Here is a 10,517-nt window from a genome sequence, read left to right on the forward strand (position 1 = left end):
TCTCTCTATTCCTATTTATATGTGATATATCTCTTACCTACTTAAAGTACAAAATGCAGAAAATATCCTATAGAATATTCCCTTAGAATATTCTATTGCTAAAACTAGCCGTTTTTGGCCAATCTAAGTGCTCGATTCCGACCTCGGCTGCTCGGCTCGTTAGCGTTGCTTCAGGAACATGACTTCGGACCAATCGACTCTTGAGCATGACTTGTTCTGTTTGTCCTCGACCTCGTCCATGACGGACTCTTCGGAGGTTTGCCCGAGTCATACATAGCCGAACCGCCCATGGCGAATTACGGTCCCCCCGCTATAGTTTCTCTTCGTACTTAATTTCCCTGGTCGGATTTTGGCCCATACAGTTACAACACTATAATTACACTAGGGTAAACAAATAGATCGTAGTAATTACACTAGGTTGCATAATTACTACCCTAGTAATTACACCAATTCAAAATAGCTAGTAATTGGGTCGCAATGCAGGCAAGCGGACACGAGGTCGGAAATTGAAAAAAAAGAGAGTAGCATTTCGAAGGCTATTTAAGGGATTTGCTGTCCTTGCCCTTTGGCACCTATTCCCCCGCGCAGTTACTTGGGTCGCAGTTTTCTCCATATCCATTCGCTGTGGATTCTCCATCTTCGTAAGCTTGCAGGTACATTTATCTCTCTTCTCTCTATTTATTCACCTATTTATTTTATCTAATAGCAAGTAATTACCTGTCTCCGATTCCTTGGAATAGTTTTAGGGTTACGTTGTACTCTTCAATGTACAAACTTGTGCTGTGTCTTCTCTGCTTTGGGTTTTGTTTGCCTCTGGTGGGATTTGAACCTTGGTTCTTAGGGTTCTTTTCATCATCTTAATTTTTACCTGGATTTGCATAGTAAAACATTAACTAGGGTTTCGGACTTATTGGCACTTATATTAAAAAAGAGCATCTGATTTTCGTAGCAATTAGAAATGTAGCTTAACCACCGGCTTATATGTGCAATTAATTGTATTGCTTTGTAATTTTTGCAAATTTTATTTGCCCATCGTCTATTGTTCTATGCTCTTTTAAGGTTTTTGTCGTGTGTGGTTTTATTATCTACTAATACTTAATGGAGAGAGCAGAAGTGGGAAATCACTAAATGTCTGAGACGAGGTGGAATATTCGCCCGCTAGCTCAAGCTGTGAGTATGCATTGCTTGTACTCCGGTTACCTTGATTTTAGGTAGAAATTGGTTGATGGAATGGAAGTTGATGAGAATTTCATGTTTGACATTATGGATGCAAAAGGGTTTCCTGGTTTGTGGCTGGAAGTGACCTAAGGGAAAGTTGGGGAGGATTTTTTGTCTGATATTCCGGATGTGAAAGGTTGCCTGGTTCGTGGGTAGAAGTAAGCTATGTTGCTCTTCTACATACAGATTACAACTGAAATTCTATTCGACGAAGATGAGAACATTTTTAGTTATTAGTCATTGAAGGATGACACCAAAATCTGAAATCCACTATATCTTCTCTTTGGTGGAAAGCAAAATACTGAATACATATGTAAAAGACAAATCTAAAGGATCCTCAATCTCCAACTTTGAGGTTATTGGCTCAAGTCATTGGGGAGAAAAGGGTCAATAAGGACTTGTTGGTGATGGGTTGGCGGGTTGCGTGTGCTATGTCAAATAAATATAAAGGCTGACTTCATCCATAAATGGTAGTTAGCTGGTCTTTTGTTTATTGTTTTTTTCTTGTGGTGGGGTTGTGGGGGTGAGGCTGTGAAGCAATATAATTGTGTAGTTTGCTTGTTCAGCTAATTTATTGTTAAGTCATAGACAAAGTGAATGCGATGTTGGTTTCAACTAGAGTTTTGGGTTGACTGGTTGAGAATGAGTTACGAATAGAAGAAATTATAATTTATGTTCCTTCATTTCTAACAAATTGATTTGGTCCAAGTGCAAGTTTTTGTTTGAGCACTAAATCTCCACTGAATCGGAAGTGTACTTTTGGACAAATTATAATTTTCAATTCAACATGTGTTGGAGCAGTGCACCTTACTAGTGAATCATGTCATTGTGCATATTGAGGTCATTTACTCATTTAGTTTTATGATACTGCATATTGTAGTGAGGAGGAATTATATTGCTATGATTGAATTATGCAGGGATGGATAACATGGGAATGGGCTGCACTAGGAAGTTATTGGATTTCTACTAGGTGAAAGTGATTATATAAATTATCAGTGATCTAGTGTATTCACCATTCTTTCTTCGATTTTCTACTGCTTGTAGATTGGTAGTTGGCCTGGGCTTGTATTGTGGAGTATCCTCTCCTCTTTAACTTCTTTTTTACCAAGAAGTTTCACCTTTTGCTTTCCTAGAGTCAAATGGATTAACTTAAATAAGGGCTTTAAAACATCTTGTAGTTGGTAATAAATTGTAGGGTAATTTTCGTAACCTTCTTTTATGAAGAGTAATTTTGGCAAATTTTAATTTTTTCTTTTCAAAAGTGTGAACTACTATACTTTGAAATTAGGCAAGTTGACCTTTGGGAATTCAGATAGTACTTATGGAATAGGGGTAAGGGAGTAGTTTTACCTTTTCTTTTTTCAAAAGAAGGTGAAGACTAAGAACAAGAAACTTAACACTTGCCAAAACTAGAAAAGGAAGTGAATGGACTGGTGTATAAATTGATGCAATGGGTCCATTCAAACTTTCAAGTTTCAAGTTAAGATGAAGTTGCCAAGAGCTATGGTGTGGCACGAATAGCTCGGTAGGTGAACGTAGTACATCTCCACTCCAAGATAGGAACCTCAATTAGCAGTTAGCACTTGTGCTGCAATTAAGGCTTCGGATTTGGTACGTCGTTTTATAAAGGGGGAGGGGTGGGTGTAATGGTGATCTTCTAGGGTTGTAGCGCCATTCAGTGTTATCAAAGGCGAAATGCGCAAAAAAGGCTCTAAGGTCTGTTAGGGCTTTAAGCTCAAAGTACAAATAAAGCGTGGGCTTCAATGAAGAAAGGTGCAAATGGAGAGAAATTACAAATATGTATGTGTAGTACAAGACTAATATCTATAACCATAAATACCAAATATATAGACAAAGAAATTGAAGAAAATTTACGATAAAGTGAAATATCAACTGTTTAATGTTGCCTCTTCAGGATTACACTTATTGGCAAGGAAAAGTATGTCTTAAAGCCTTGATGACAACACTGAAGCGCCCCCTAAGCGAGGCGAAGCGAGACGCTCAACATGTTTTGAGCCTCGCATCAAGGCTTAAGCGCGCTTTAAGCATGCCTTTGATAACACTGGCGACATGCAGCATAGCTGAGGTGATAACAAGGGACAAAAGGGCATAGGTAGTCCCTTGCTGCTATTGGGGGTGGTTGTAGTAGCTAGCTTTTTTAATGCTATTTAGCAAATTTTCGCTCAATTTGTAATACTTGCTCTTATCAATGGGTTGTGTTACTTGGGACTTTGGTGGGACTGGTGGGGGGTTGAGGATTCATACTTGGCAAGATGTTAATAGTTAGGATTATATGTATGGACAGAAATGCAGAAATGATACAGGGGCATGGTCAATGATATTTAAAAGGAAATAAGGGACCTTGTGCTTAATGTAATTAATTTTTAATAAAGAACTGTGGTCCTTCCCTACTAAAGAGATTGTACATCTTCAACAGACATGAAGCACACACACTCTGGAATGATATTCATAACTCCTTGCTCTTGAGCAGTTTCTTCATTGGGCATCTACTCCTAGTAGAAGCTACCGCACAGTGATGTACATTCGTCTCCACCTAACAAAAGAGTGAACAACAATGGCGAGGAAGTTTACACTTAAGCTTCTGTTCTTTCTGTGAGTAGCCAATATGTCACTTGTTTCGGTTGATTACAGTTTGAAAAGAGGGAAAGTAACATTGGACTGAGAAATATAACCTGATCTCTTACCACTTGACATATATGTTGTATTCTCTGTTTTAAGTAGTTTATATTTCGAAGTAGTAGCTGTTGCTTGCAAAACTTTGCCTTTTACCAACACTTATTTCACTTTTCTGCTGGTTACTGAAGCTATCTCTATATTTTTATGAAGTTGGAAGTCATTATGAGATCGTTTGTGGTGACTAGAATGTTAATGATAATGTGTGGGTATCTATTTGCCACGAGATGTGCACAGTATGTAGGATGTGGCTGGAGACGAAGTTTCCTGTGTCAACAGCTTTTTAGTGTATATAAACTTGATGTCTAAGTGATCTTGCTATTGTGTAGTGTCTCCTTAGTGGTGTTGGGGGTTTGGTATATAAATCATGGGAGTAGAGGTTTTTTATGGATTTGTGATGTGGTCTTGGATGTGTGGTTGTGGTGGACAGGAGGAGGCAGCTGGTGGTGGTGGTGTGGTGATATTTTGCTGGTGGTTTTGTTAGTGGTGGTTTACTCGTGATAGTTTTCAAAAATGAGATCTGACAGCAGAAGCCGAAGCAGGAGCAGAAGCAGGAGCCCAAGAGATCGTAAAATCCGCACGGAACGGTATTCCCACCGTGATGCACCATATAGACGGGAGTCACGTCGGGGCTTCAGGTTATCTGGTTTTCAATCATTTGTATGTTGCTTAACTATTCTCATTCCCGAGGAATTGTTGACTGGAACTAAGGGAGTTCTGTCTGTTAGACATGGAAATGGAGGATGTTGCTATCTTGCTTTTAAAGTTGCTTTAACATGAATGTGTGGATAGGTTGAATTGTACCTACTAGTTGGTTTCAAGATCTATCTTTTTTGCACTTCTAAGATAAAAAGCTGTTTCACAATTTAAGACTAACTAATGGACTAAGCTGAACAGACTATTTGAAGCAGATTTACCACCCTGATATTCATCTGCATTAGATTGAAATGCTCAGTTGTGAAGTTTTCACAACCACTCTCTCTTGACTGATAATAGTGCTGTTTATGGTTTATGATTTTATGTGCATGCTAGATATGTCAAGAAATCTTCAACTCTTTCTAGGATCTACAGTTTTTCATTCTTTTGCTCTTCTGGAGGAAGGTTGGCGTGGGCTTTACCTTCTTTTTTCTATCTTTCCAACAATAATCAATTATTTTTTCTTTACAGCCCAGACGGTCTCTGTAAGAACTGCAAACGACCTGGTCATTTTGCTAGGGAGTGCCCTAATGTGGCAATATGTCACAATTGCGGTCTTCCTGGGTAAGCATCTAGAAAGTTGCTGATAAACTACTTACTAGTTCCCTTCCCTCCTCCCCCAACTTTGGAAATCTCAGCATTGCTCTTAACTTTGATTACAGGTACATTCTTTGTTAAACTGTTGGCTTATATATTTAGTGTAGAAGCTGCCAATGTCATTCCCGTAGCCTTGTTATTATCTTTAAACCCACCCCCCAAAAAAAACCCCTCTTACACAATAGTTAAGAACTCGACACCTGGATCCAGGAAACAGATACTAGCAGAACCGAAAGAATAGAGAAATGACTGAATTTTCTTAGCCACGTGATTCAAATAAAATATTTTTGGAACCATTCTGAATTTCCAAGTCTTCTCAGTTGTTTTTTGTTCTGCTTGATGATGGTTAAATTTTAAAATTCAAATTATCTTGACATGCTTTTTTTTTTTTTGGGGGGGGGGGGGGAGCTTATTATAGTTCTCTTACAGCCTAAAATACATCAATTTTAGTACCTTAGCTTATATGCGTACACAAACGATTGTTAGAAGTGTCGTTATACGTGTAATCTTACTGTGTACTACTTAAAATTTTGTCTTACTGCTCAAACACTTTTTTGTTTGAGTCTTATTGCTCAAACACTTGAACCCAAGTGCTAAAATGTTACTTCAAAAATCAACAAGAGCTACATATCAGGGGCATGAACACACAACATGAAAGCCTGAATGAAGTATCTACATGCAGTATAATACTAGTTTATAATTCACTGCTTTACCCTGTCAAAAAAAAAAAAAGTACTAGCTTTGAAAAGTCACTTGATGGAATATACTTATCCTTCCCTTTTCTTGGGGTTTTTGTCCCTTCTTTTGCATACTTCTTAGGTGCATCTTTCTTGCCATGCGTGTTTGTTGAAGTTGGGTTAATTAGTTTGGATAAACCACTAGTATTTGTTAACTTGTTATTCTTGTTTGCTTTGAATATTTCAATAGGCATATTGCCTCCGAGTGCTCCACAAAATCTCTTTGTTGGAATTGCCGAGAACCAGGCCACACGGCCGGAAATTGTCCAAATGAAGGAATTTGCCACACCTGTGGGAAGGCAGGACACCGTGCGCGAGACTGCACTGCTCCTCCACTTCCACCTGGGGACCTGAAGCTGTGCAATAACTGCTTCAAGCAAGGGCATCTTGCAACTGACTGCACAAATGAGAAGGCATGCAAAAATTGTAGAAAGACTGGTCACCTGGCACGTGATTGTCAAAATGATCCTGTGTGCAATTTGTGTAATATATCTGGTCATATGGCCAGAGATTGCCCCAAGGCCAGTGTTATTGAAGAGAGAGGTGGTGGAAGAGGACATCCATCTCGTGGGTTTGGTGGTCGTGGGTTTAGTGGTGGTGGAGGATACCGGGACATGGTTTGTCGAACTTGTCAGCAGGTAGGCCATATGAGCCGTGATTGCATGGCCCTGATGATTTGTCACAACTGCGGGGGAAGAGGACACCAAGCATTCGAGTGCCCCTCCGGAAGGTTTATGGACCGTTTTCCTAGGAGGTATTAACAGATGAAAGACCTGCCATATTGATAGGCTGACAGTCTGAGTGGTGATACTGCCTTTAGTTTGATGTAAGATCGTCATTAGTTTAGAATAATTTGGATTTTGGAACAAGTTATTTGCAGCTTGTGTTGAGTGTTCTCGATGCATTTGAAGCACTTGTTTAGAACATGGATTTATGTGATTGCATTGACGTTTATGCATTTTATTTGAGACGGATCTTTATACCTTTACATGGGGCCTCCACCTCCGTTCACAGTTTTATGTTAGTTCAAGGTGAAGTGGGAAAAAACTATAGGTTGGGGTAAATGATCGATTTTGTTAATCCATGAAAATGTGGGTAAGTATTAATTTATGACACTGAGGTTTCTGTTTCTTCTCCATCCAGTACCAATCAATGAATAGATCTTTTGATTGTATTAAAGGCAAATGCAAGCTATTTAGTTGAAAGGAAGGTCTCGAAAGCACTATGCTGAGAGTCCAAAATAGTTGCCAATCACTGGTCTGTTCCATCACTCAAAACATAAGCAGTGGTGTAATTATATTTCGAGGATTAAGAATGCTATGTTGGTGTAATTATAGTAACACAGCCATCTGGGAGATGCCCAAATCAGAACTCAACTACCAGAACTCGACAGGGTTTCTTCTTTTTCTTCTTTTTGTTCTTTTTTTTTCTTTCTTTTTTTCAAATTAAAAATTATTCCTCATAATGATAGACAAGTTTTTTACAATGTAATGACATTATTGTTGTGGAGCCTAAGCTATCAGCTGATATATAGGATTTGTTTGAATACACCCACCCGTTGAATACACCCACCCGGTCGCACTCAAATCCAATCAGGTAAGTCTTTATAATTGTCACAAGTAAGAATACATGTGGAACCTTATCTAAGTAGTATGTTGTTGTTAGACTCAGAATTTGAGTTCGATGGCGGCGGGTGTACACTATCTTTAGATAATGCTAATTATTAGCGATAAATTTCGGCTTGCAACTCTTCAAAAGCCTTAACGATTATGATAATTTATCAACAAAGTATAAACTCTCAGTCGTCTTTGCTAAATTAAGAGATGTTGCTATTTTTTCGAAGTGATTGTTAAAGAAAGGGAGATTTTTTAATATTCTATTTGTAGAAAGAGGAGCTACGGTTTAGAGCTTTCTATTTTGAGGGAGGGACTTAAAAAAGAACAATAATAATTTAGTTGATTACTATGTACAAGTATTAAATTATAATTGATTTTTTTTTGAAATCAGTAAAGTAAATGTGGTTCACTATGAAAAGTAAAAGTAAAACCTAAAATGCAAGAGTTGGGTTGTAATCCCAAGTTGACAAGTGCAAGTAGGAATTCAGCAGCACACTCAACAAAATCTACCATGCAGCCTTATGTGATTTTGGGGGTACCATTACTATATTTAAGAGATCCTTGATGTATGTCCCTATATATCAAAGTTATATAACGGATTCCAGTGAATCAATCCCCTACCCCTAAAAAAGTAAAATAAAAAAATCCCCTACCCCTAACATAGGGCCGCCCCCGGTTGCTATATGAAACGTCTTATTATAACGTTGTAATGGATTACGATTATACATGTTCTTGACATTTTATTTTATAAATTAAATATTTGGTGAATGTTATTAACGACAACTTTTACACTATGTTGGCTAATTTTTTTAGGTTTTGTACCAGTTCAGTTAGCTTGTAAACTTTTGTACTCTAATTAGGTTATAAATTCTAGAAAATGAGCAATTTCTTGCTCGCTCAGCTTTCTCCTTTCTACATCAGCTAATCACTCTATGTTCAACCGACGTCACTTGCTCGGTACTCAACGAAGATATATATTTACTCCCTCCGGTCTATAGTGTCCAATTTACTTTTGGCACGCCCATTAAGAAAATACTAAATTCTTACAAAAATACCTAGTATGACTAAACTACCCTTATTTAAATATTTAATGTGAGGAGTAAGAAAACTTTTTCGGGATATGTACATAAGGGTAATTTTGTAAAAACAAATTGAATTTTTTCTTGATTATGTAAATGGACACTTATTTTGGACCAAAATAAAAAAGCAAATTGGTCACTTATTGTGGACCGGAGGGAGTACTAGAGTAAAAATTGCGTGGGGTAGCCACTTTTTAAAGTGGTATTTACTTTTTATCCACCATTTTTAATGCTGAGCAAAAGTAGCCACTAGTCTATTAAAATTAATATGAAAAGACTGAATTACCCTTTCCTTCCCAAATGAAATTACAGTGGATTGAAAAGACTGGGTAGGCGGAGCTAGACTTGGCGGCGGCGATACAAGCAATAAGTAGAAGTCTCTGATCTACCAGTTACAAGTTTTCACCTTGTTCATTGAGTTATATGGCTGATTCACTGATCTAAAGGATACTAAATAATGGATATTTTTCCTCTTATGGGTTTGAATTTCCTTTGCCGAGGGTTCATTAAATTATCTATACACGTTGTTTTTCCTTCTTCCACCCATGCTACCTGCAGTTTTCTGTAGTAACTGAGTATTTCCTGAACTTAGGCTAAGAAGTTCAAAAGTTAAGGACAATAGGTCCTTAACTTTGACTTACAAGTTCAAAAGTTAAGGACGCTTGGTCCTTATGTTTGAGTTCCAAGTTCAAATGTTAAGGACACGTAGCCTTGAAGTCCTGAATTTAGAGTTCCAAGTTCAAAAGTTAAGGACATATAGCCTTGAAGTCCTGAACTTAGAGTTCCAAGTTCAAAAGTTAAGGACATGTAGTCCTGAAGTCCTGAACTTAGAGTTACAAGTTCAAAAGTTAAGGACATGTAGTCCTGAAGTCCTGAACTTAGAGTTCCAAGTTCAAAAGTTAAGGACATGTAGTCCTGAAGTCCTGAAGTTAAGTACAAAAGTTAAGGACATGAGCAGAAGGGTATTTTCGTCCGGGCAGTTAAAGTTTATTAAAGCAGTGGCTAAAGGCTAAAGATATTTTAAACGGTGGCTTAAAAGTAAATACATGTGTTATCAGTGGCCAACCGTGCACTTCCCCCAGTACTAGATTAGGCATACTTGTGTCTCTGGGCAAGTACGGTTTAACGGGGGATTTGCATCTATACCCACTTTTTGGGTCACGTTTTAACTTGTGCCCGCTTTGCAAAAAAAAAAAATTGCAAGTGTACCCACTTTTTCGCGTAGCTTCAGCATACGAGGCTGAAGTAGCAAAGGCAATCACGCAAAACTTCAGCATTCTAGTAGACGGGCCTGAAGTAGCAAGTGTGTTGAACCAAGTGTGCTGAAGTTTTTGTTTGTAATTGCTGAACTTAAGCATAGTAGCTGAAGTTTTGTTCTCTATTTGCTGAATTTTTTTTGTAATTGCACTAAATAAGCTGAATTTTTTTTTGTTCTGGATTCATTAGTTTTGTCATTAAGCTTTTTCAAAAACTTCAGCAGGAGATGCTGAAGTTATTTAGTTCATTTATAAAAACTTCAGCACTAAATAAGCTGAAGTTTTTTTGTCACGGATAAGCTTTTTTCAAAAACTTCAGCAGAAGATGCTGAAGTTATTTAGTTCATTTGTAAAAACTTCAGCACTAAATAAGCTGAAGTTTTTTTGTTCTGGATTCATTAGTTTTGTCATAAAGCTTGTTCAAAAACTTTAGCAGAAGATGCCGAAATTATTTAGTTCATTTGAAAAAACTTCTGCACTAAATAAGCTGAAGTTTTTTTGTCCTGGATTCATTAGTTTTGTTATAATCAAACTACTATAAAATAATCAGATTGCCAACATTATCTAAATCAAAAAATTTTGGAAACAAATTAACGTGAAAAGAACAGAATTATCATGAAAAGA

General features: G+C 37.6%; 1 protein-coding gene across 3 annotated transcripts; it reads left to right on the forward strand.

Annotated features, from left to right (window-relative positions):
- LOC109223509 (zinc finger protein GIS2-like) lies at positions 549-6,930 on the forward strand. 3 transcript variants are annotated; one of them, XM_019387853.1, is made up of 5 exons: positions 552-653; positions 2,136-2,188; positions 4,343-4,550; positions 5,080-5,172; positions 6,133-6,930. In XM_019387853.1, exons 3-5 carry the CDS (start codon positions 4,426-4,428, stop codon positions 6,701-6,703), a joined length of 789 nt encoding a protein of 262 aa, XP_019243398.1. In that variant the 5' UTR covers positions 552-653; positions 2,136-2,188; positions 4,343-4,425; the 3' UTR covers positions 6,704-6,930. The 3 variants fall into 3 exon arrangements, with proteins under 3 accessions (XP_019243396.1, XP_019243398.1, XP_019243399.1); XM_019387854.1 differs by lacking the exon at positions 2,136-2,188 and adding an exon at positions 3,656-3,831 and having other exon boundaries at positions 553-653; XM_019387851.1 differs by lacking the exon at positions 2,136-2,188 and having other exon boundaries at positions 549-653.

The sequence above is a fragment of the Nicotiana attenuata genome, chromosome 3 (genome assembly GCF_001879085.1).
Source record: "Nicotiana attenuata strain UT chromosome 3, NIATTr2, whole genome shotgun sequence".
Taxonomy (NCBI): Eukaryota; Viridiplantae; Streptophyta; class Magnoliopsida; order Solanales; family Solanaceae; genus Nicotiana; species Nicotiana attenuata.

What these genes read in the sequence shown, in the direction of transcription:
- LOC109223509 (XM_019387851.1), top strand. Translation starts at nt 4,426, where the DNA reads ATGAGATCTGACAGCAGAAGCCGAAGCAGGAGCAGAAGCAGGAGCCCA. An exon ending in GAGTCACGTCGGGGCTTCAG is followed by an intron (nt 4,551 to 5,079) that starts GTTATCTGGTTT and finishes TTTTCTTTACAG; the next exon opens with CCCAGACGGTCTCTGTAAGA. An exon ending in CACAATTGCGGTCTTCCTGG is followed by an intron (nt 5,173 to 6,132) that starts GTAAGCATCTAG and finishes ATATTTCAATAG; the next exon opens with GCATATTGCCTCCGAGTGCT.